Consider the following 23,603-nt stretch of genomic DNA (forward strand, 5'->3'; position numbering starts at 1 on the left):
TTTAACTTAACTGGCCCTATATAACCTTTTTCCTAAGGGCCCACAAGAAAGCAAGCTCCTTCCCTTGAAACAAGTGATGGCCCAGACTGGAAGAGCAGAGGTACAGAGGGAACTGGAGGACAGTCTCTGGTCCCAGCTATTCTACTCTAAACCCTGAACCTATCAGGTACCCTTCCTATCCCCTAAAGTGTCTTTGATTTAAACTGCCCATGAATTTTCTTCCTGGACTACATAAAGGCCACGATTCAAGTATATGCTTTTGTGTAGTACTTAAGGGTAGTTCCTGATATGCAGTGGATGTCCAGTCCCTATCAGCAACCCTCTACCCCTCTCCCATGAATATAAACTCCTTGAGGTGAGAACCCAGCCTGAAGCTGTTACTGACACCTACTCTGTACCTAACACAAATCTCAGACATAGTGGGGACTCGGCGGTCAAAGTGAAAGAATCCATCTATACCTTGTTTGACATTTGTATCTCCCTGCATGCCCAGCATTTCACTAGCCTAAGAGAACCCGCTAGGAATGTTGACCTGAACTATATGCACTTTGGGGACCCTCAAAGTCATCTAATTGCCCTCCTTTGAAGTCCAGAGCTGCAATAAAGGCCCTCAAAGCCCACATGTTGCTACCCTGAAGAGTGAGTCCTTGGAAGTGAAATCCTACAGTATGGAAGATCTGATTTTCCAAATGCACAGTCCCAGAGGTAGAAGTGGACCTGGACTGGGCTTCCCTCCTCCTCAGACCATGCTAGGTTCTCCCCTTCCAAATGGACCAGAATGCCAAAGTAGCTAAAGCGGGCTAGGCTTGCACCTTGTATCAAGGCACCCTTTTAAAAGTACTGCACAAATGACACCTACCCTGATCCCCTGGCTGACACTCCGAGGTGAGCACCCTCATCTGTAGTATTTGAGGAACTAGAAGTCAGAAAATCTGAAGAACTGGCCCAAGGTCACCAAGCTAGGAAGCAGCAGAATATCTCTGGAGTGCATGCCTTCTAACATCTCTGCGCCCTTGCCACCCTAATACCCCGAAACCCCTGTGCCCTGAGGGAAGAGGGACAGCTGAGGAGGAGTGAGCCCTGCCCGAGCCAGATGAGCTCTTGGAAAACTAGGAGGTTTCAAGATTGAAGCCGGGAGGAGAAATGGCACAGTGAGGGCCCCTTGAGGCTGCCCTCAGGGCTCCCAAGGGGTGAGGGTGCTCTCTTGCTTAGTAGTGAAACCAGTCTTCCAGCATATCCCCTCCCCTTCCCAATATTCTCACTGCCAAATGAAACCTGGCAGCTTCTGAAAATAGCTCCGTGCTGCAGCAGGCACTCTGCCCGCCCTTCAGCAGGCTGGCACGCAGCTGGGGGTGGCCACTGTGGGCAGACGCTGGCACACACAGGGCCGGGGGTGGGTGTCACACATACAGTGCACAGGGGCGGCACAGAGCCGGAGGCATGTGACAGCTGCCATCCCTCGGTACTTCTGACCTTTCTACAATGAATGAGACAGGGGTGCTGGAGTCTGCCTGGTGTGTTTACTAGGCCAGAGGCACCCTCTTCAGCCAGGCTGAAGTCACCAGTAGGGGTGTGGAGCTGCCTTTTGAGCACCTATGTCCAACTAGGTAGACAAAAAGAAACCCAGGAGTCATTGAAAAATGTTAAAAATGTGTTTATTAATATATGAATAAAAAACCCAGCAGCATTGTTGTAATTGATAAGATGTAAAGTTTCCCAGACAGTGAGAAAGGCCAGGGTCTAGAAACTAGGAAGGAGGCTGGGTACCAGGCACTTGTCAGATCACCAAACAACCTGTCAGCACCTGGATGCTACCCTGGGCAGAGCTGGCTAAATCTGGGGTAAGCCAAGGAAAACATTCTCTGCTCAACTCAGGTTAAAGCCAAGATCAGAACCTTGTAAGCATGGCTCAGCAGTCCTTCAACAGCCAGGTCTGATCCAGAGCACAGGAAAAGGTCCTGAATAACAGGGAGCCAAGTGCTCCCTTTCACAAAAGTAAACCCAAAGGTAGCCTGTACTATCAGCAGAGACAGGCTTTCCTACCTGAGATCTGGTGAGCAGGAAGAAATGGGAGCTTTCGTCACAGTGAAGTTTTCCAAAATGGAAAAAGGTTAAGGATACCTACCCACTCCCAACATACATATCCACACCTTCAGTCGAGATGAGAAGTTACCTTTTACATCAGCGGTAATGACAGGATACTTGGCCCCAGGGACGCTAGTGGCTCTCTCTGAGTGTTACATGGGCTCATGCTACAATAAACCTGGGCTGAACGACCCAGGAAAGTAAGCAAGCAGGAATCTGCAGCCTCTGGCAGACCAAAGAGGAGTAAGCCTGGGGAGGGACAGCCAGTGTGAGAGAGACAAACCTCCCCAAGAAGGTAGACCCTTGATTGTTCCTCCTTCCTCCTTTGTTCAGTATTCTCAGACAGCAACATGGCCTCTGGTCACCATAGCAACCAATGGCCCAATACTTTCCTCAAGGCCAGACCCATCTGCCCACACAGCAGGATACATCCTTTATAGAAAAAGGGTAGATCTGCCACAACTCCCAGTGGCCTAGAAGTAAAGCTATATCCTAAGGCAGAACAGAGCTGTGGCCTCAGTCTAGCCAGTGTGCAAAAGTTTCTCCAGCTGTAGCAGAGAGCTCCCCATCCCGGAGGACCTGCTGCTTTCTAGAGCCTGAGACTTAGGCTGGGACTCTGGGTCAAGCTCCTTATCCTCAAGTTCAATGTGACACATAAGACAACAAAATTATCCTTTTGTAATAAGAATGACTCCAGCCCCTCCTGGCCAGAGCCTCAGGACTTTAGAGTCTGTCAGTCCGGCTCCTCCAAGGCACCATGAGTTACTGGTTGTTGCATCCTTGTGAGGCTGAGGAGCTGCCCGCCTGCTTTTTCCTCCGCTTGTTGAGGAGCCGGTTGTTAGAGGTCTTCAGGTCCTTGATCTTCACCTGGTCATAGTCTACCCGCATAGTGGCCAGGGCACTGGTCATCTCTTCCTGCATACCATCATCATGGGAGAGAGAAGAGGTTGGTATAGATTGACCTTAAAAACTATCATTTCCATGCCTGGGAAGACCCTTCATAATAGTACTAACAGGAGGAACAGCGTGCACAACTCCAGAACCCAGTATGTGCTTGGCCCTGGGCTAAGGTATGTGTGTGCATGCATGCATGTGCATGTGTGCATGTGTGCGTATGCATGTTGGACACTGAGTTTATTCAACAAAGGCAAAAGAAAGGGATGAGTCCCTGGACCACACCAAGTTGACTTGGACAGAGAACTGAACCAGTAGCATTTGTATAGAACCTTGTGGCCCAAAGACAATGACGTTTCCCTGGATCTCTAAGGGTCTGAAGCTTGACACCCTAGCACACTATGATGCTATCTTATAGGGACCCACCTATGTCTAAAACAACTATGGTTCCTATCTCAAATGCTATTGGTAAATAAGAGTGTTTACATCCAATGCTTAGGCCCCATATCCTTGGCCTAAAGTCCCCTCACTAAAGAGTGACCCATGGGAAAATGCAGCAGCCCAGAGCTCAGTGATATTCCCTGGTTGGATCACTGGGACAGTCACTGTCATCCTCCAAGCCCAGGGAAGTTAAACTCTAGATTCTAAGGAAATGGCATCCTGGAATGTATGGAGACTGAGACAAAAATCTACCCACCTTGACGTCATCCCAGTGGTCTTTGTCTTCCTGCAGCACTCGGGCTGTGTGGAGTGGGGTCTGTGGGACCACCATTGATTGCTAGAAGGAACCGAAAGCCATGGATTACTGCCTAGAACTGTGTGGTACAGCCTAGGCTACCTCTACCACATACCCTGCTCCCATTCTCGAGGCCCCATAGTAGCTCAGAGAGGTGAAGGAGCCTGAATGGGACAGTGGCAAAGCCAGGCTATAGGTGGGATGTTATCACCACACATCACTCCAGTCCAGCCCAGCACCCCCAGGCCTCCAGGGCTATCCCCTTCCATCCTGCCAGCCCTACGCCAGGCTAAGGCCATGCTCACATTGATCCAAGGATGGTTCATAAACTGCATGATGGTCAGCCTCTCTGTGGGATCTGTCTTCAGGAGCAGGCGGATTAGCTGCTTGGCTAGGGGTCCCAAAAAAGAGAGAGCAGTGAGTTGCAGTCCCTCTACACCCCTGCCCCATGAGTCACAAGCTCTGTCAGACAGGACTATACATGCACCGACATTCTTCATGACCAGAAATGGTAAACTAACAACTGTTTCTCCTTCAAGGTCGTTAAGTGCTCACGATAATTTGTTAAACAACAATAGATAATAGAAGGCAAAATTTGTTTTTGCTACCTGGGAGGGAAAATATGAACAAAATGACAAGGAGGGATCCTGGGAAGGTAATATTGTTGTTGTTGTTGTTGTTTTGTTTGTTCTTCAAAACTTGGTTTCTTTGTGTACCCTTATCTGTACTAGAACTAGCTCTGTGGAGCAGGAAGGCCTTGAACTCAAAGAGATCCTCCTGCCTCTGACTCCCAGCTAGAGAGACAAATATTGAACCCACTTGACAGATAAAGAAACTGAGACCTTGAAAAGTTCAGATGACTCATCTAGGTTCACAAAGCCAGGATTTGAGCTCAAGTCAGTTTGACATCCAAAGGTGTTAGCATTTCCTCTAGGCTCCACCCAACATTTACCTAGCAACAGCTGCCTGCCAGGTATGAGCCTCAATCTGTTCAACTGGCTTCTCTCTCTCTCTCCATCTTTCCTCTCACCCCCCCCCCACTTCCCCATGTGTCACCAGATGGCCTCTTCCCCCTCTTTCTCCCCTCTCTCATTTTGTCCTTCTCTGTCACCCGTTCTCTGCCTCTACCCTTCTCTGGGTCCCAAATAAACTCTCTTTTATATTATGCCTGTCGCATGGCTTGATTGTTCAGGAAGACACCTTGGGTAGGGTCTGCCAAGGCACCCCTTCACACCACCATTTTATAACATACAACAGAAAAGAAGATCTTCCAAAATAAAGGTTGAAGGGGACAGAGAAGTTTACTCACCATCCTCAGAGACTTCTGACCATTCAGGTTTAGGGAAGCCATATTGGCCCAGGCGGATCCTTCTCTTCATTCCTGGAGAGATGGCCTGACCAGTGTTAGAGTAGAAAGGTGGGAATCCACACAAACTGGGAAAGAGAAGAGGTCATTCAGTACAATGGTTGGGGCACACAGAGTCAAACAGACCCATTCTCTTTTTTTCACTAGAGAGACAGGCAGCTAGACTCCATAGCAATAATACCAGCCCTGTGGACCCTTGAACACATCCCAGGAACGCCATCAGCCTTGACACGAGGAAGCCCGCAGGCAGTTTCAAGGATTATGTCTCACAACACAAGAAACAAAAGACAACCGGCCAAGAGATGACAAGTAAAAATTCCTCCCTAAGGACACAGGGAGAAGCTGAAATAGCTCATGGGAAGTTAGAGGCAGAGGGTTGAGGTTGGGGTTGGGGGGAAGTGGTACTCACAGGATGTACATGATGACCCCCAGGGACCACATATCGCACGACTTGTCATACTTCTCTGGACCCAGGACCTCAGGAGCTACCAGAGCAGAGGGCATAGAAGATCTCTCAGCCCCAGGGGTCTTGGGGACTGGGAAGGAGTCTTAAGCCCGGGTAAGGTGAGGAACAGGTACCCAGGCTGGGAGGTAGGGCAAAGCAGACTGGTGTCTGGCACCTTCTGGGAAGGCAGCATGTGTGTGAAGTAGGGGGAGGAGAGACAGCTACCAGAAAAAAAAAAAAAAAAGCTGCTTTCAGACAACCCCCTAGCTACTTTCAGCCCCTCTGCCAGTCTCAACTTGGTAAGAGAGAGGAAGGGAGGCCAACCCCAAGTTTGGAGAGGCCTCACCCTTGACAAGAGGCTCTCCGTCTGCCAGCTGTGTTATGTTGTGCCTCTCATCTCCCTGAACAGCCTAGATGGCAGGGCTCTGTGTTCCAGTCAGCTTGGATACCCACCCACTGGCCTCAGTCTTCCAATCAGTGCAGTGAGGTCAGCAGGCCAGACTTATCATGAAAGTACTGTAGAATACGCTCAGATAAACAAGGGGCCATTTCTGGAGCTTTGTACCCCTTAGCTGTCCTCCCAAAAGGGAAAAATGCTTCTATCATTGCTCAGCTCTCAAGGAAGGGGCGCTTGTTCCAGGACCTTAGGCAACACTGGAGGCTGGGAGTGTTCCCAGGAATCATAAGTATGTGGATAACCCCTAGACCCACCTAATTCTTGGCTCAAGGGACCCTTTCCCACAAGGCAGTTTACTAGTACCCTGTATCCTGCTAATGTAGGAGAAAAAGGCCTGCCCACTTTCTGAATATGAAGACGAAAACCGGAGAAAAACAACCGTGGTTGGGCTCCGTCCCGAGCTGATGGCAGCCTTTTATCACATATATATTTGGAGCTGTTGTGACGTCATTCAGCTCACAGGCCACAGCCAGAATTTTCCTGGATCTATTTTCAAAAGCAGAAGCTGAAGTTTGGAAGAATATTTTTGCAGCCTCCGGCCCCCCACGTCACCCGCCTCCATGCAGACAAGAGTGCTCCCTCCTCCCCTCTTCACCAGGCTTTAACTATTTGGTTTCCACAACCCACTGGCTACCCCATACTGCAGAAGTATACAGTGATGGGGAGACAAGCCACATGCATAAGACTCACCCACATAATAGGGAGTGTAACAGGGTGTCTGGAGGGCATTTTGGGTGGTTTCCTTGGCAAAGCCAAAATCTGTGAGTTTAAGTACAGCATCCTTCTCCTTGGATGTATAGAGTAGGTTTTCGGGCTGCATCCAGGAGAAAGAAAGCATCAGTATAGATGAAGATACCAGGAGTGGACAGAGCCTCCTCCTCCAGATTCCCTGCCTCCATCCCAATATATGATGAGCCAGCTCCATTTTATGAAAAGCTCTGGACCTCAATCACTTACAACTCGGAACTGATACCTTCAGTCACAGAGAGAAAAGTGAAGCAGGTTCTCAGCCAAGACCATAAATGACCAGGTACCATAGAAAGGCCCTAGGCAGAAACTTCTGTTCCTGAGTTGGTGTGAATACCATGAGATGCCAGAAGGATGCTGGGGTAGAAAGCAGACAGCTCATGAACCAGGCCCAGAAGGAAGCCCACAAAGCCAGCAGGCCAGGCCCACTTGAGATTGCTCAAAGAAGCCCCCCCAACACAGACCCCCAGGAGCTACACAGAAGAAATCTTCCTTGCTGCAAAGCACAGATGGGGCTGGCAGATGGGGACAGCCAGCAGGGTTCCAGGGAAGGGGAGCTCTGAAAGCTAGCTTTTAGGGAACAGGTAGGATCTAGGTCTGTGCCAAAGAGCAGGAGGGATGATACCCAAACAAAACTTGGGTGAAAGAATAGTACTCCAGTTTGGATGAAGTGGGAGCTGTTTAGTAGGTTCTGTTTGAGATGATCTGACCTTGGATTAGAATAAACAGAGAAGCAGTTTAGTAGTCTCTGCTCGAAGGAGGCTTTTCTTAACATAGGAAGAAGAGAACTCAGGGGCTAAAATAAAGCAAGGATTTAGAAGGTGAGTCTGCTTGGGCTGCGTAGCCTGAATCAAGGGGTGATTGCAGGAGCTGGCAACCCTCAACCAGAGAGACATGTCAGCTGTCTGTCTGCTTCCCTAGGTCTTCCTCCTAAAGGAAATAAGCCTTGGGCACAAAGGTGAGGAGGAACAGATTTGGTGCTAACAGTGGCACACACACAAACGCTTACATGTGTGCATGCATATATGTATGTACGGCTGCCCAGGAGACCTCAGTTTTCCCAGGAAAGACATTTTGGAGGAGTTATGCTTCCTGTTTTTTAAATCCATCCATGGAGAAGGCAGGCAAGCCCAGTCCTGAAACCACCTGGGTTCGTTCCTTCCTCAAATGGCCAGCAAATGGCTTTGTTCTATTTAAATGCTGTTGTTCGGTGGCCAGATCTGTTTAAATTATATCTCTAACTTCACAGAAGACCTGATGCTAGGGCAGCCCCTCTCTAAGGTCTGGCACGTAGATAGAGGGTCATAAAACTTCTTACTGAGCAAGCAAACAAATGAAGGAAACCCAAAGCAGGCAAGACAGTTTCTTCAAGAACCTCAGTTTGCTTGTCTATGAAATGGGGAAATGGCCCCTTACCCCACAAAGCCAGGTGAGGATTAAGAGATGCTTGCTTGGGGCCCACTGGCTGGAAGTAGGCAGTTACTCTCATTACTGTTGGGATTGCCCAGTGTTTGAAGACAACAAGGACGTCCATCTGGCGAGAGCAGAAAGAGTGTGGTGTGCCATGGGAGGAGAGAAGAACAGTTTGAACTGAGAAGCTGAAGCAAGGAATTTAGCCTTAGTTCAGTGAGTGCTGAGGGTTGGGGGGCAGCAAGAGCTGCAACTGAGTAACTCCTTCCTTGTCCCCCAGGCTGTTTGGGCCACTCACCTTGACATCTCGGTGGGCGATGTTCTGGCCGTGCAAGAACTGGATGGCAGTGCCAATGTCCCGCATGATCTCTGCAGCCTCTGCAGGCACAGACAGAGGAGGGGAGACATGGCAGTTACAAGTCATGTGACCCCAGGGGGATCTACCTATAATCTCTCTTGAGCATGGTCTAGCAGGCTAACACTAGATGGTGGTTCTACAACCCAGGTCTTCCATCTTAGACACCCATCCAAACATTCCAATTTCTTCCAAGGATGTCCTGAGGGCTCTTTCCTCAGGCCGATACTGCCTTTTGTCAGTTCCACTGTGGGTCAGCACTGAGACCCTTCAAGTTCCTCGTCTCAAGGCCATAGATAGATAGTCCATCTTCAATGTCACAGATAAAAAACAAACAAAAAAACCAAACCCCTTGAGGGGATGAGACATTCCATCTCCCTCTTTTTAGCTCTTAAGTGAATCTTGAGGTTCAGCCAGGGGCAAGCCTTGGCTAGTACATCATAGCAACTCCAGTGTAGCCTTCCCACCTAACTCCCCACTGGTCCCAGCGTCTGCACAAACCTCTCTCAGTGAAAGCCTGGTCACCACGCTCCTGAATCCTGCTGAACAGCTCACCACCCTCCATACTGCAAGACAAGCAGAAAGGGGGAGACCTGAGTATCCCCAACTCACTCACTCTGCCCGGATCAGAGGCCTGGGTCGGTGTGCCACACAGAACCTGGCAGATGGCTGTCAGCTTGGGTGGGCTGATCTGAACATTCAGAACTAAGAAAAGGTGGAGAGCCTGGATCCTTGCCCAGAAACTCCTAGGGTCCCTATGGTGCTGGCTCTACCTGGCTATGACCTTGAACACCCCCCAACCCTATCCAAGGGTATTTCCCAGATGCATAATGAGACATCAGTTGTCATTTTCATAGCCCATTGCTCTCTAAGTGCATGGTGTGGGCTACGCCCTGGGTTCCATCCATCCTTCATGTACATTGCTACGTAGCCCTGGTCTGCTTCCTTCCCTCAGCTACCTCTTTTGTTAAAGGAAAATAACACCAACCTCCAACTCGTCTTGAAGACTGACTGTGATATACAGAGAGAGCATGGAGCAGAGTCGAGCTTGGGGTGAATGCCTCATTATGACCTTCCTCCACATTTAACATGTGAGTTACAAAGATTCAGAGAGATTAGCTGGTGTCCACAGTCCCATGGCTAGTGGGTGGCAGAGCCAGGACTAAGCCCCAAATCTGAACAGCTAGCTAACTTACAGAGGGAGGAGAAACTTGAAAGGCAGACAAGAAGAACCCAAACATGGGGCATAGGGTCTGAGGAAGGGCTAAGGTAGAGCCCCAGGGCTGGCGGCAGAAGCCCAAAGTGGAGAAAAATGATGAGTCCTGGCCCCAGGACTCATCAACAGCATCCAATAGAAAGAAAGCCAAAGGGCTGTGTATCCCACTCTTCCCCAAAGCTCCCTGCCCACACATCCAGGGCTTGGCAGCTTTTTCTGACAACTGCTTGCAGAGTGGAAGTCCTATCCAAGAAGGAAACAGTATTTTCGGAGCTGTGGTAGTATTTTTCATGCCCTTGTGAAAATGCCCTAGTGACCGGCTCTACAAATCAAAGCCCCGTGACTGTCACCTCCTCTGGAGCTAAAGTGATCCCAGGGCAAAAGGGCACTAGAGGGGTTCAAAGGCAGAGTGCCTGCCTACCATTCCATGACGATGAGGAGACAGCGTTTCCCATGATGCATGTTCTCATACACGTCCAGGATACGGACGATGTGGGGGCCGCCTGAGGCCTGCCAGTGGTGGTCCACCTCCTGCCGGGCCTTGGGGCTGTCGTACAGGAGCTGTGGGAAGCAGGCATCAAGGGCATCAGACTCACTCCCCTGCCTTTGCTCAAAGAGACCTGTGACCTGCTCAAGTACCAGACATTTATCTACGAGGAGCAGAATGAGCATTCAAATCCAGATTTTCCTGCCTTACAGTCCAGTGAGTCTCTAGACTCCAGGGGTCAGTCCTGGGCACAGCAGCTTGGCCAGTAGGTGTAGATGGCCTTGGGAGGTGGGTGACAAGCTAGAGACCAGAGGTCAGAAAAGTCCCTGTTTCTCTTTTCAGGGGAAAAAAATGAAGTGGGGATTGAGCAAGGTTTGTGGTGAATCACATGAGTCACTGGGTGCCAGGCCAGGGACCACATGTCTTTTGAGCCCCATTTTTTACCCTTGATGACAGGGTTACCCAGTTATCCAGGCTGATTGGGATCTGCAATATGCCAGGTCCTTGGCAACTCCCTGTTTCTCGTACCCTCTCTCTGTGAGAAAATGGAGGTGTTAGGGAAAGGCAGAAGGAAAAGCCTAGGATACAAAGAAGTTGTGTCTGAAGAAGTTGGGAGGCCTGTGTCCATTAGTCTACCCTCTGAGACCTGGCCCCGAGTGGAGGGAGACAAAGCTGTGCTCCTGCAGGAGCACAGGTAATTAAGACATCACATTCTCCAGGAGTGGGTGCAGAAATAAAACTGTCACTCCCAAGAAAAAGTACTTCTAAAAAGAGTTGCTTGGTGAGATGGCTCAGTGGGTAAAGGTTCCTGTTGCCAAGCCTGGTGACCTAAATTTGATCCCTGGATCTGCAAGGTGGAAGGAGAGAACCAAATCCTGAAAGTTGTCCTACATACGTACCTTCTCTCTCTCTCTCTCTCTCTCTCTCTCTCTCTCTCTCTCTCTCTCTCTCTCTCTCTCACACACACACACACACACACATACACACACACACACATACACACATACACACACACACACATACACACACCTCTCTCTCACACACACACATAAATAAATAAATAAATAAATAAATAAATAAATAAATAAATAAATAAATAAAAATAAATTAGTTGTTTGGTCACGACCTCCAGCTTTCAACATAACTCTGCAGCATCCCTCCTCTGTGGAGAGGAAGAGACAATGCTAGAGAGATGGATTCACCTCAAGATGACCTCACCATTATCCCATGCCTACAGACCCCAGTTTATAGGGCAGAGCTTTAAACTCAGGGCAGGGAGGACCTTAATTGAGGAAAATAACAGCTTGGTGGAGTTTGATGTAGGTTTGGGATTGGATTCCCTCAGTGACTTACTGTGACCTTAAGTAAGTGTGCACAGCTGCAAGCCACAGCCCACAACCCAGTAAAAAGTAGTAATAACAGAGTCACCCCACAAGATTCATCTCAGGTAAAGCGGGCATGAGGTAGGCGGGTGTCAGGAATCTCACTCAGGTTAACAGCCTTGGGCTATGGCTGCCTTCCCTAAGGCTGCCATTGGAAATGAGCAAAGTCCAGGAGTGAAAGAGCTTGGAGGAGCTGTGAGAGAAGTCAGCATAGGAGAGGAGAGGGCCAAAATGGGGACAATAGTGACAAGCCACCCTCAGCAGACTGGCTCATTCAAGGACCAGCTATATTTTATTGCTTATTTGAGTAAGGCTATGCACCAGCAATCTGATCATCTCTGCCCTGCTCAGCACCTGTAGAAACCCAGGATATACCTGCCTTAGTTTTCCCCCCATACAAGATGGGGGAAGCCAGGCCACTTTATACAGGGCCCAATTAAGGCTGCCATGGGACCAAGCTCTTCAGATAGAGCAGTGTCCCAGGGAAGGGAGAGGAATGTAGTCGTTTCGGGAATCTTCTGCCCTGAGGTGTTCTTCTCTGCTTCAGTCTGGGAACACGGGCAGTGCCTGTGCAGAAACACCAGAAGGCGGGGCTTACTATGCCCCTCTGTCAGTTTTGATATCCCTACTCTGTTACTCTGGCTAGGGTAGGAATGCCAAGGCCACACAGCAAGGTCTGAATACCAAGGATCTTGGCCTCTCAGAATACCTTTGGGGTCCACACTGGAGTACCAGCTTCCTGCTGTCAAAGCTAATGGCCTTTATCTCAGCCACCCTCCACTGCATCCTGGGGCGGGGTGGGGGTGTGATCTACCTCCCAACTTTCCCTCTCCCCTACCTCTTGTTCCTTAGGTCCCTCCTCCCTGAGCTGATATATCTCCTGTCAAGCCTCCCAGACTGGCTCTAGACCCCTCCTCCCACTGCCTTCCTCTGACATTCATTCCTAAGTCCCTCGCTCTTTCTTCTCAGAAACCCCCAAGCTCACAGCTGAAATGCATCCAGTAGGTCAGCCTCGCTTTCTTGTCTCCATCTGTAGACAGAGATCTCTTTCCCACAGGCCCTCTAGGTAAACAATGACCAACCCACCCTACCCCAGCACCCAAACTTGTCTTCTTCACCCAACTCATGATCACCTTGGCCCTAAATCATTTGTTCAGGCTGGAAGGCTGCACTTGTTATTTCTAAGCAGCCCCTCCCTCCATTTTACTAGCCAGATTATAGCAGGTGTGGAGCAAAAGCCAGGCAGGTGAACTGGGGTTCTCTGGCTTGCCCTCAAAGGAAACACTGGGCTCCTGAGAAACAAAGGAGGGTGGGATAGGAGAGGCTGGAGAAATAGAGGGGTGAGGGAGGGAAGAGGGTGGGTACAGAGGAGCCACAGAAGCTCAGAGTTGGGCCTGACATAGAGGAGCAGAGGTGGGGGGCAGCTCTGGGACAAAGCTGTGTGACAGCCCTACCCTACTTCCCAAGTAGACTAACTAGCCCGTTAGTACCAAAGACCTGAGAATGGGCAAAGGCTCGGGATAATGCTATTCCCAGTAAATCAATGAATGCTTCCTTTGTTCTCTCTGCAGGTGAGACCACAGGGGTCAGAGCCCTGAACCTAGGCCCACTCAGGCACAGCTGCCAAGAAATCTCTGAATGTCACTTTCGTCACTTTGACTTGTTCCCTCAGCATAGCCTCAAATCTGTATGCATGTGTTGTAAGTGGACATGTATGTGTGGGTGCACTTGCCTGCTCATGAACATGTGAACTCCAGAGGTCAACCATGGGTGCCTTCTTCTATTCCTCTGCATTGTTTTAAAAATTATTTTTATTTTATGCAAACGAGTGTTTGCTTGCACACATGTATGTGCACCAAATGTGGGCCTGGTACCCAAGGAAGTTAGAAGGTGTCAGATCCCCTGGAACTGTGGCATTGAGACAGTTGTGAACTGCCATCTTTCTAGCTATATCTAAAATCTTATCTATCTATCCATCCATCTATCTATCCATCCATCCATCCATCCATCCATCCATCCATCCATCCATCCATCCATCCATCTATCTATTATCTATCTATATATCTGGAGACAGGGTCTCTCACTGAACCTGGTGTTCCCTATTTCAGCTATACTGTCTGGCCAGTGAGTCCCTAGGATCTGCCGTCTGAGCCCCACTCAATACTGGGGTTACAGACAAGATCTGCCACACCCACATTCTGTATGAGTGCTGGGGATTCCCAACCCAGGTGCCCATGTTTACCCAGGAAGTGTTTACCTGTTCACTGAGGCACCTCTCTAGCCCCACAAATCTGTGTTTGTTTGTTCTGTTTTTTTCTTTTTTTTTTGAGATAAGGCCTCTTAGAACCTGGGCTAGTTTTGAACTTACTCTATAGACAAGAATGACCTTGAACTCCTGACACTTCTACCTCTGCCTCTTGAGAGTTGAGATTATAAACATGTACCACTATACCTGGTTTATGAATTGTTAGGGGTCAAGAGCTTTACCAACTGGAGCTACATTGTCAGCCTCCAAATTCATAAAACCTAAGTTTTCTCATCTTCTTTCCCCATAGCTAGAGCCTCCTCCTCCCTCCTCTTCCTCCTCCCTCCTTCTTCTCCCCAGCTCCTCCCCCTCCTCCAAGATTCCCCTTAAAGTCACCTCCTTTCATGAGCCCTCATGACCATCTTTCCTAGAAAGGACACCAACAGTCTCCTTTCACCCTTTATGTCTCTTTCTGCCTATATAGTTTCTATCTGTTTATTTATTGGGTATAATTTGCAGTCACTAAGATGTACAGGTCTCACAGGTCTGGTTCAATGAGTTTAGACAATCCCACACACCCTGGGAGCCACACCCCCATCAAGATGGAAAACATTCCCAGCTCCCCAGAATGCTCCCTCGTCAGAGTCCTTTCTACCTCCTCTGCTGAAGTGCTCACAGCCTGCAATTAGCTTGTCCCTTTGATCACTCCTTAAACAAATATACACAGACACCGTGTTTCCAGTGTGCCTGGCTTTGTTCTGAACATGATACAAATATTAGGCAAAGAGGACATAATTATCTTCTTCTTCTTCTTCTTTTTTTTTTTTTTTTTTTTTTTAGATAAGAAACTGAAGCACTAAGAAAGGAAGTAACTGGGCCCTGACCACATGATGGTTTTCCAGCTCCTTTTATGGTAGTGTCCTGTACTGGCTGGGAAGGGGAGGGGGAAAAGGAGGTCTTTGGCTGTTCCACCCTATAAAACAGGGTAAGGAGGCGCCGAGGGTCTAGCTGCAGCCTCGTTCTGCCATGGCCACTGTCACGGAGAACTTTCTGTCATAGCCAATACAGTGGGTCTAGGTCCTGTCAGTCAAAAGGATGTTACCCAAGTGAGAGGTTAGTAACTAAGTCCTCCCAGATCACAACATAGGTCAGGGTGACCTACCCAATGTGCAAAGACCTTTCAGTGGACTTCCTGGATGATATATAGTTAGAAATAATCTTCAGGGGACCACCCTATGTTATAAGCAAACCATTCAGATTTACAAAAGCTCTCCAGTCTCCCTTTTCTAGCTTTCACTGACAAATTGTGTCCCTGGACCTTGATCTCCCTAAGACCAAGGTGATTGGGGTGAAAACAGTCTGTCTCATTTTGTCCGTATCAGCCACAGAATAGTACAGTGCCACACTCAAAAGCAACAAGGGGGTTGTAAAGGCTAGCCAGCAGATCACTCCACTTGAATGCAGGAGAAAATGAAGTCAGGACGATGGACGGCCACAAGCATGTAACTGGGATCCATGTTTTCTCTGTCCTTCCTAGAAATTAACACCATTACTGTCTCCTCTGTCAAGCTTTGGACCATCTTCCAAGCCCCTATGGCTACACCCCTCCAGCATGTCTTCTGTAGCGGGATTCCACAGCCTCTTTAGTAGTTTCCCACCACGAATAATCAAGGAAAATCGGACGGCCAAGGCACACAGACACAAATTCAACAGACAAGTCACTGACACAAAGATCAACAATAAGACATCTCCTTACCAGCCAGCCTTTCAACCCTTCAGTTAGGAGTCCTGGGGATCTTGGGGTTCCTGATGAACACACCAAGATTTTATACTCAAATCACAGGGGCCCCAAAGAACACTGTGGAACCAATTACCATACAAACACATAAGGAACTTTATGGCGATGAGCTCACACTGTCACAGTCACAAAGGGTCAGAAGTGAAAGCCTTAAGTTTAGGGTGCAGCTTGGGGATTTTCCATATGGGTCAGCAAGTTAATATTTTAAAAACTGCATTTCTGGTATAGTCTGCAAGAACTAACATGGGGGCCAAACCACCTGACAAACAAGACGGATAGGTCATCTATTTTCTTCAGGAGTCTTAGGTAATCTGTATGTAGCTTGACTCTGCTGTTGAAGCCTGACTAGCTGTTGCTTAGGGTGGGTTGCTATAGGATTTTGCTCAAGTGGACTTTATGCTTTTCTTCCTAGCATTAGAGTTTTCTTCCTTCACACAAAATGGAACTTCTCAAAAACCAGAGTTGGTTGGGCTTAACAATGTGAGCCACAGAATAGGGTCGGTTTGTTTGATCACCTCTGGTTGCCAGTCCTGGGGCACAGGGCCTGCCACAGAGCCCCACCCTGACTCTGATATTACTTGCAAATTAGGTGACTACAACCTCAAAGGAGGCCTGAAAGAAGGAAACTCTTACAATGCATTATGAGAACAAGATAAGAACAAGAGCCAGGCTTCACAAAGGTCGGGAATGACATCATGGCCAAACTTTCTGTACATCCCTCCTCCGTTCTCCCTGGAAAACTAGTTTACTTCCTCTTCCAGGGACCCCATGGCAAGTTGACTTTATTCATGCAGATTCATGATTCTACATGATTTGTCATAAAAGGTGTCCCCAAGCCAGGTGGTAGTGGCACACATCTTTGGTCCCAGCACTTTGGAAGCAGAGGCAGACAGATATCTGAGTTCAAGGCCAGCCTGGTATACAGAGTGAGTTCCAGGGCATCCCAGGCTACACAGAGAAACTCTGTCTCAGGGAGAAATAAATAAAAAGGTGTCCCCAAGCATGAGGATGAGCACAGGCTCAGGGACAGAAGGCCTAGTCTCTGTCTTTAACATGTCCTTGTCTCTCTGGGCCTGTTTCCCCAAATGTAAAATTGTCAGACTGTAAGCCCTAGTAACAAAGGTAGCTTTTGGACAGGACCATGGAGGGACCTCATAGCCACACACTTGAGCCCACTGAGGTCTATCCAGAATGGGCAACAGTGTGCCCAGTCACAGCTATGGGAGGAACAAAAGTGATTAGGGAAAGAGCTTATGACAAATAGGCCAAAACCCTTGCTTCACATCAGTCCTATGTCTCCTGGGCTCCCCAGGGGTCCATCAAAGCTGGGGTGTCAGCAATGACACACCTGGGCAGCTCCACCACTGCAGCTAGTGCCCAACAGATGTAAACAGCTACACACAGAGGGACCTCTGTGTACATGCACATATACACTGGACGGCTTCCTTCTGAAGAATCAGGGTTCCTGGCTGTGGTTAAAGTCTGAACCCCTCTGAATCTCAGTAAAGTACTGGATTTGAGGCAGCATGCCCTTGGATAAATGACACTTCTCTAGTCTATGCCTGTGAAGCAATGGTTTCCACCTTGCCTTCTCCCCTCACCCGCCTTTGCCAAATTCTCTCTCCTGCCCTCAGAACTGGCAGCCAGATGGCCAGACCCTAGCAAGCCAGGGACTTGCTGTTGCCCTTCTGGCATCCCCAGGTGGAACTGGGCCTCAGAAAAGTTACCCCGCCCCATAGCACCTCAGAATTCTGCCTTTTCCCACCCAAATAAGGCCTTAGTGAGGGTGGATTGATTCTTGAGTTCCCGAAGCTAAGAACACAACAGCAGCATCTGTTTGTTTGCAAAACAATTTGCAATCTAGAAAGCACTGTGCTGTCCTTTATCTCCTGGGAATGCTTGGTGCCACCCTGTGAGGCAATCCGGGTGGGAACCATTAGCCTCAATTTTCAGATTAAGGAGATGGAGGCTCAGGAAGATGAAGTCATTGCCCTGGGGCCTCCAGTCTCACTGTGGAGGCTGGGAGTTTTGAAAAGAGAGCGTCTAAGGGGAGGTGAGAGGAAGGGGTTGGAAAGCCATAGCTTGCACAAGACTCAGGAAACGAAATTCTAAGTAAATGTGTGAATAGGTGTGCAAGCACATGGAGATAGATATGTGTGTGGAAATGTAGGTGTGCACATGCATGTCAAAGTGCACATGTACAGGAAGTACGGGATGCAGTAGGAGTTGGGCATTTGCATGGCATTTACATGCTTCTCCAGTCTCTACTTTGTTGACATTAAACTCTCAGAGTGAGATTCATCCAACAGTTCATTGCTTCTTCTTATCAGTTTCTCCAAAGTGACTAGCAGAGAATTAGCCACAAGGAGGTTAAAAAAAAAAAAAAAAAAAAACTGATGGTCTTACCCCCACAACTCAACTTAATACAGCCTTGCCCAAGACAGAGCCTGGAAACTTCCACTGAGATGTCTTTTCCCACTATCTCCATTACAGGACAATTGTTATCCTTCCATTACCCATGGCCTGGAAATGTGTTCTGTCTTCCCAGAGTTATCATTGCACAAAGCTGAGATGTCAGCAACAAAAACAGAGCCTTGGAAACCATCTCTAAATGTTCTTTCCCAGTCTCCTGTGGCTGAAGGAAGGCCACTTATCTAGAGGCACATACTCACCCTTCCATCCTGTGTCCCTGGATTCAGCTTACTCTGGTTCTGGGATCTCTCAAATCAAAGTGATCACACTATCTCCTTCTCTCTCACACACACAGAAGGCATTAAGACTATTGGTCTGGACAGGCAGCTTCCTTTGACACCCCTGCTAACAAATCCACAGCCAGTTCACCTGCCACCCAGGCATGGCAGCTTTCTGGCTCAGGGTGGAACACTTGCCTGTTCCAGGGGAAGTGGGCTGACTTTTCATCTTTCCTGTCAGCGAGACAGGAACAGTCAAGAAGCTAAAGCTTTAGGTGTCTCGCTGACACGCAACTCCACAGACACAAGCTTGGAGTCTTGTTCATGGAGTCCCAGTTACCCATGAAACACTCCAAACCTTATTATTATCTCCAAATACCTTGCCCACTGACCACAAGATTTCAGCATTATATAATTCCAAAGCCCAAGGAAAGCCAAGGGGAGGGGAAAACAACAAACAAACAGACAAACAAAAAACCTTTGATTGTCTCTAGAATAAAAAGACAAAACAACCAGAAACCCATTTAAGTTTGTAAGTACAAACCAAGACAGATTTTAATTCTGAGCTTCCTGGAAGTTTTGGTAATAAAGCAAACCCAGGTACATGTTCTTTGTTTTACAAGAGACCAAACTCCAAAAGGGATTTGGTATCAACCCTCCCATGAAAGTCAACAGTCAAACATCCCAGCAACACCTTCCACAGTAACTTTGAAAAAGATACAGGAAGATACAAATGGACATATTTAATATGGATTCCCCTATAAAGACGATTTAGCACATTGTACCTGCCTGGCACAGAAGCTAGCCAGACCCTTTACTTCCTTGGATTCCAGCTCTATCCTATTCAGGAGGACAGAGGGGAGTGCCAAGGATCTTTCCTCCAACACTTCTTTACCTACATACGAGGTTTCATCCTGCCTCAGGCCAGGGCAGACAGGAAACTGAAACACATCTCAGATGCTGATGAGCCAGGGCTGCGCATGCCCAGGGTCAAGCACCGGTGCAAAAAGAACTTAACAGTGTTCACCATCTCATGGAGGAAGCTACAAACAAGCATGGCACAACAATTAGAAAGAGGACCATGGGAGGGGGCAGAAGGGACAGGAGAGGTCTCTGAGGGTAAGACACATGAATACACATGATGTGAGAGCCGAACGTGGAACCTTAGTGGGGCTCCTGGGAGTGGAGGGGGGAGAGGAAAATGTAGGAAAGGTGAGAGAAGAAGAAGCAATGAAGACCAAGTACATTTGAAAATGCCGTAATGAAATCCAGCGTGTGTTGACTTAACAAGTCCTGTCATGCATCCTCCTTGACAGGTTTCCAGCTCAGCCATCTCCCAGGCTGCTGGTGGGATCGTGCGTGCCATAGTAAGGGTGTGGGGAGGTCAGAGGACACCTTGCTAGAGTTGATTCTCTCCTTCCATCGAGTGGGTACTGAAGATCAAACTGAGATCACCGAGCTTAGTGGCAAGCATTTTACCTGCTGAGCCATCTCACTGGCTTGACCAGAATTTCGTTAAGCGTGAACCTTATAAAACAGAAGTCGTCACAACTCCCCTACTCCCCCACACATACTCCCTGTGGCTGCAGCCTCTAGAGTACCCGTGCTATTTAAAGAGCTGGTAGTGATGTCAAATCTAACTTCTTAGCCACAGTTTCAAATTAGAGCCTCAGACATGTGCCATTACTCTCTCACACTCATTTTCCCAGCTTTTGTAGCTCATTAAGAGAGCTAATGGAACCAATTTTGCAGCTATGGATTAGTTGGCCTCGCTCCAGATCAGTCTGACCACAGCTTGTCCTCTGTCGCACCCTGGTCATTTACCTACTCCTCCTCAGATGCAAAGTTCCAGGGAGGTCAGCTCATATGCTACCAGTGACCTCTAAATGTCCGGGCGCAAGCTGGATGTCTAGAGAAGGACAGTTTGAGGTCAGTGCGAGCACCCCCCTTCAAAGCAACCGTTTTTCCCTGGTGCACAGCCCATACTGGTGCTGATACAGCTCACTGTATCTGGAGATGTGAGGAAACTGTCTCTCTGTGAGGTTAAGTGACTTTCCCAAACTCACAGCCAGATGATGAGACAACACTTGAACCCAGAGCTGTTGGCTTTTAAGTACATATACACACACATAAATACATACACACACAGAGAGAGAGAAAGACAGAGAGAGAGAGAGAGAGAGAGAGACAGAGACAGACACACACACATACATGCACACACACACACACACACACACACAGAGAGAGAGAGAGAGAGAGAGAGAGAGAGAGAGAGAGAGAGAGAGAGAGAGATGGTGAGAAGGCTTAGTCAGTCCTTCCTAGACCTAGGTCCCATCCTTCTGGGATCCAGACCACATAGATGGTGTCAACAGTGGCAGATTTTTGCAGATCCCATGCCCTGTCCTAGATACGTAATACCCGTTAGCTCTTGCCCTTCGACAGCTGCGCTGTAACCTACCATGCTCAGTTGAAGAGACTGTAGCTCAGAGGTTTTGGGGCTTTCCTAGGTCATGTGATTTGTATAACACCATCTCCAAGTCTGAGAAGCCCCTGGGATCCCAGAGTCTGCTCTCTTCCCTATCAAGGCCTGTCCATTCCCAGATCCCACAGACATTCCCTGGCCCTACCTTGGTGCCAGTCCAAAAATTTGGCAAGGAATGCTGTCACAGACACTCTGTCCTCAAGGGTTGGGGGGTTAGAGGGGGGCTTCTATGTATGAATCACTGCAGCATTTGATGGGGAGATTTACTCTGGGAAACCAGCCTTGGCTCCCTCTCTTCTACCTTCTTTCAAGAGCTGTACTCCTGCAGAGCAGGCAAGATGGAGAAAAGACAACCACTGCAAGAGAACCCAGGAGCACAGAGGGCTCCCAAATGACAGCTCCCCTTCCAGATCAACGCCAGGATTCCTGGCAGACTGGGACTTCTCTGACCACGATTCATCACCGTTCTGGGAGGAAAAGAGCAGCTGCAGCGCCAAACCCCATCCTCCCAAAGATGTGCAGCTGACGGCAGAGCCAAGGTACTTTGGGATGTCAGCAAGTCTCAGAACAGACTCCTCCAATTTATTAAAATTTGATGGTCTCAGTTTGTCTGCTTCCTGCCAGTTCCAGACAATCAAGAAATAAAGACAAAAGGGGTCAAATCTGGTGGGTCTGGAGAAAGGGGAGAAATGTTGCCAGAAAAAGAGAACAAAACCGGTCTCGTTGGCAAGAGTGGGCGCATGAGTGCCAGTTGGGGTGCACTGGGGTTCCAGTGCCTCAGGTCACACAGGGCAAGAGCTGTGGCTACAGAGTTTCAGGAGTGACATACCTGAACACTGAAGGCTAATTTATCCCCCTATTCAGCCTTGGTAGGCCATTCCATCCCTCTAAAAAGTGTGGCCAACGACAGTACTCATTCTCCAGGAGGTCTCAAGGATGGACAGAGAGCACACACAGAGTTCACACACGAGCACAGTGATAAGCACATACTGTGTGCTCTGGGGGACTACTGTTTCAGGGGTGGAAGTGGCTTTCCAAGTGTGCTTGATGATTCCTGGCTTCTTCTAGGCCTTGCCCTGAGATAAACTTACACCCTCCTCCCTGTTTCCCAGAACGTAAAGAAAGCTAGGTGCACCCGGGGAGCAATTTAATTGGTCAGAAAACAGTCTCAGATCTTCCAAAGGGCAAACAAGACTGGGATTCCTACAAGTGCACACTCAGAGGGCTGCCCAGTGGTCACAACTGTCTATATAAAGTCCCAGATGATAATAGTCTCTTCTGGCCCTCAGTGAACACCAGGCACACAAGTCATGTGTAGACATACATGCACTCAAACACATAAAATTAAATTAAAAATAAAAAATAAACACAAACACTAATCAGCAGGGAGAAATTTCACAGGGTCCCACCCTTAGACAAAGAACTACGAACAACTAACATCTATTCCAATGCAAAGTGGTCAGCCCTGAAATTATATATACACGAACAATAAAAATGAACTCAGGGCCAGGCAGTGGTGACACATGCCCTTAGTTCTAGTATTCGGGAGGCAGAGACAGGTGGATCTCCAAGTTCAAGGCCAGCCTGGTCTACAGAGTAAGTTCCAGGACTACCAGAGCTAAATTCAGAGAATTCTGTTTGAAAACCAAACAAAGGGGGCTCAGCAAGAGATATTTATATATTTGTACATACATAGAAAGAGAGAAGGCAAAGAGATGTAATTCTATTCAATAAAAATTATATGTTTTAAACAGGGTGATGGTGCTGGCACACACCTTTAATCCCAGCATTGGGAGACTGAGGCAGGAAGATCTTTGGGAGGGGAGTTCAAGGCCAGCCTGGTCCACAGAGAGTTCCAGGACAGCCAAGGCTACACAGAGAAACTGTCTCCAAAAAAAAAAAAAAAAAATTACTCCAGTACTATTTATTCTACAGCAGTATAAAAAAGGGGTTGTTTTCATCATAAGAACAGAAACTTTAGCAAATACAGTGTTTTGTTTAAATCTCAGAAATAATGTCCCTTCTTTGGTGGTCTGTCTTCACAAGCAGATCTAAGCGTGGCCATAAATAGGTACCTCAATTGGTCAGTTGTGTTATAGTGATGAACACATAGCTGGCATAGGGCTACAGAGGACAGTGGCTACTCTGTCTAACCTTGGGGGACCTGGACAAGCACAGTCATGCACAAACGACACCTGCTGAGTCGCTCAACTTCTAGCCAGTTCTAGAGAAAAGGGACCCAGTGCTTCTGTAACTCCCAGAGGAATCTTCTTACTCTGGATGTCACAGAAATGATGGAAGTATAAGGGCGGGGGGGGGGGGGGACTGGAGAAATGGCTCAGGGGTTTCAAGCACTGGCTGCTTTTCCAGAGGACCTGGGTTCAATTCTCAACACCCACATCAGGCATCTTTACAACTGTCTGTCACTCCACTCCCAGGGCTTCTGAGGGCACCAGGCATGCGTGTGATACACGGGCAGACAAGCAGACAAAACATCCATGCACATAAATAAAATAAAGAATTTTTTTAAGCGAAGTGATGGCAGGGAAGATGGCCTAGATTCCCATCACCGGCAGGGCAAGTGACCTTCTGACCCCAGCCCTGCAGTTCCTGAAGTCTGTAACCACTCAGCTCAGCATCTTTTCCCTTCCCTTAGCTTCATCCATGTCTCTGTAGCTCCCCATACAGGTTTGCATGAGTGTAGGCAGCCATCTCTCCATTCAGATTCCTCCAGAAGCACCAATGATGTGTCCAGGCTGCTATGACCCCATCCCCAACTCCAAGGCCCTCTCTAGTCCTGTTTCTGTC

The 23,603-nt window shown here is 48.4% G+C and overlaps 1 protein-coding gene across 1 annotated transcript in view; it reads right to left on the bottom strand.

The window, feature by feature from the left end:
- Positions 1-1,645: 1,645 nt before the first annotated feature.
- The window catches only part of MAPKAPK3 (MAPK activated protein kinase 3), a 30,936-nt gene continuing 8,978 nt past the window's right edge, over positions 1,646-23,603 (bottom strand). Inside the window, exons 3-11 of the mRNA XM_080934146.1 lie at positions 10,133-10,272; positions 8,997-9,061; positions 8,439-8,518; positions 6,674-6,797; positions 5,491-5,566; positions 5,025-5,149; positions 4,021-4,106; positions 3,677-3,757; positions 1,646-3,000 (exon numbers count right to left, since the gene is read on the bottom strand). Coding sequence (XP_080790272.1) covers positions 2,848-3,000; positions 3,677-3,757; positions 4,021-4,106; positions 5,025-5,149; positions 5,491-5,566; positions 6,674-6,797; positions 8,439-8,518; positions 8,997-9,061; positions 10,133-10,272 — 930 coding nt within the window. The 3' untranslated portion in view covers positions 1,646-2,847. The remainder of the gene's footprint in view (positions 3,001-3,676; positions 3,758-4,020; positions 4,107-5,024; positions 5,150-5,490; positions 5,567-6,673; positions 6,798-8,438; positions 8,519-8,996; positions 9,062-10,132; positions 10,273-23,603) is intronic.

The sequence above is a fragment of the Micromys minutus genome (assembly GCF_963924665.1).
Source record: "Micromys minutus genome assembly, chromosome: 21".
Classification (NCBI taxonomy): domain Eukaryota; kingdom Metazoa; phylum Chordata; class Mammalia; order Rodentia; family Muridae; genus Micromys; species Micromys minutus.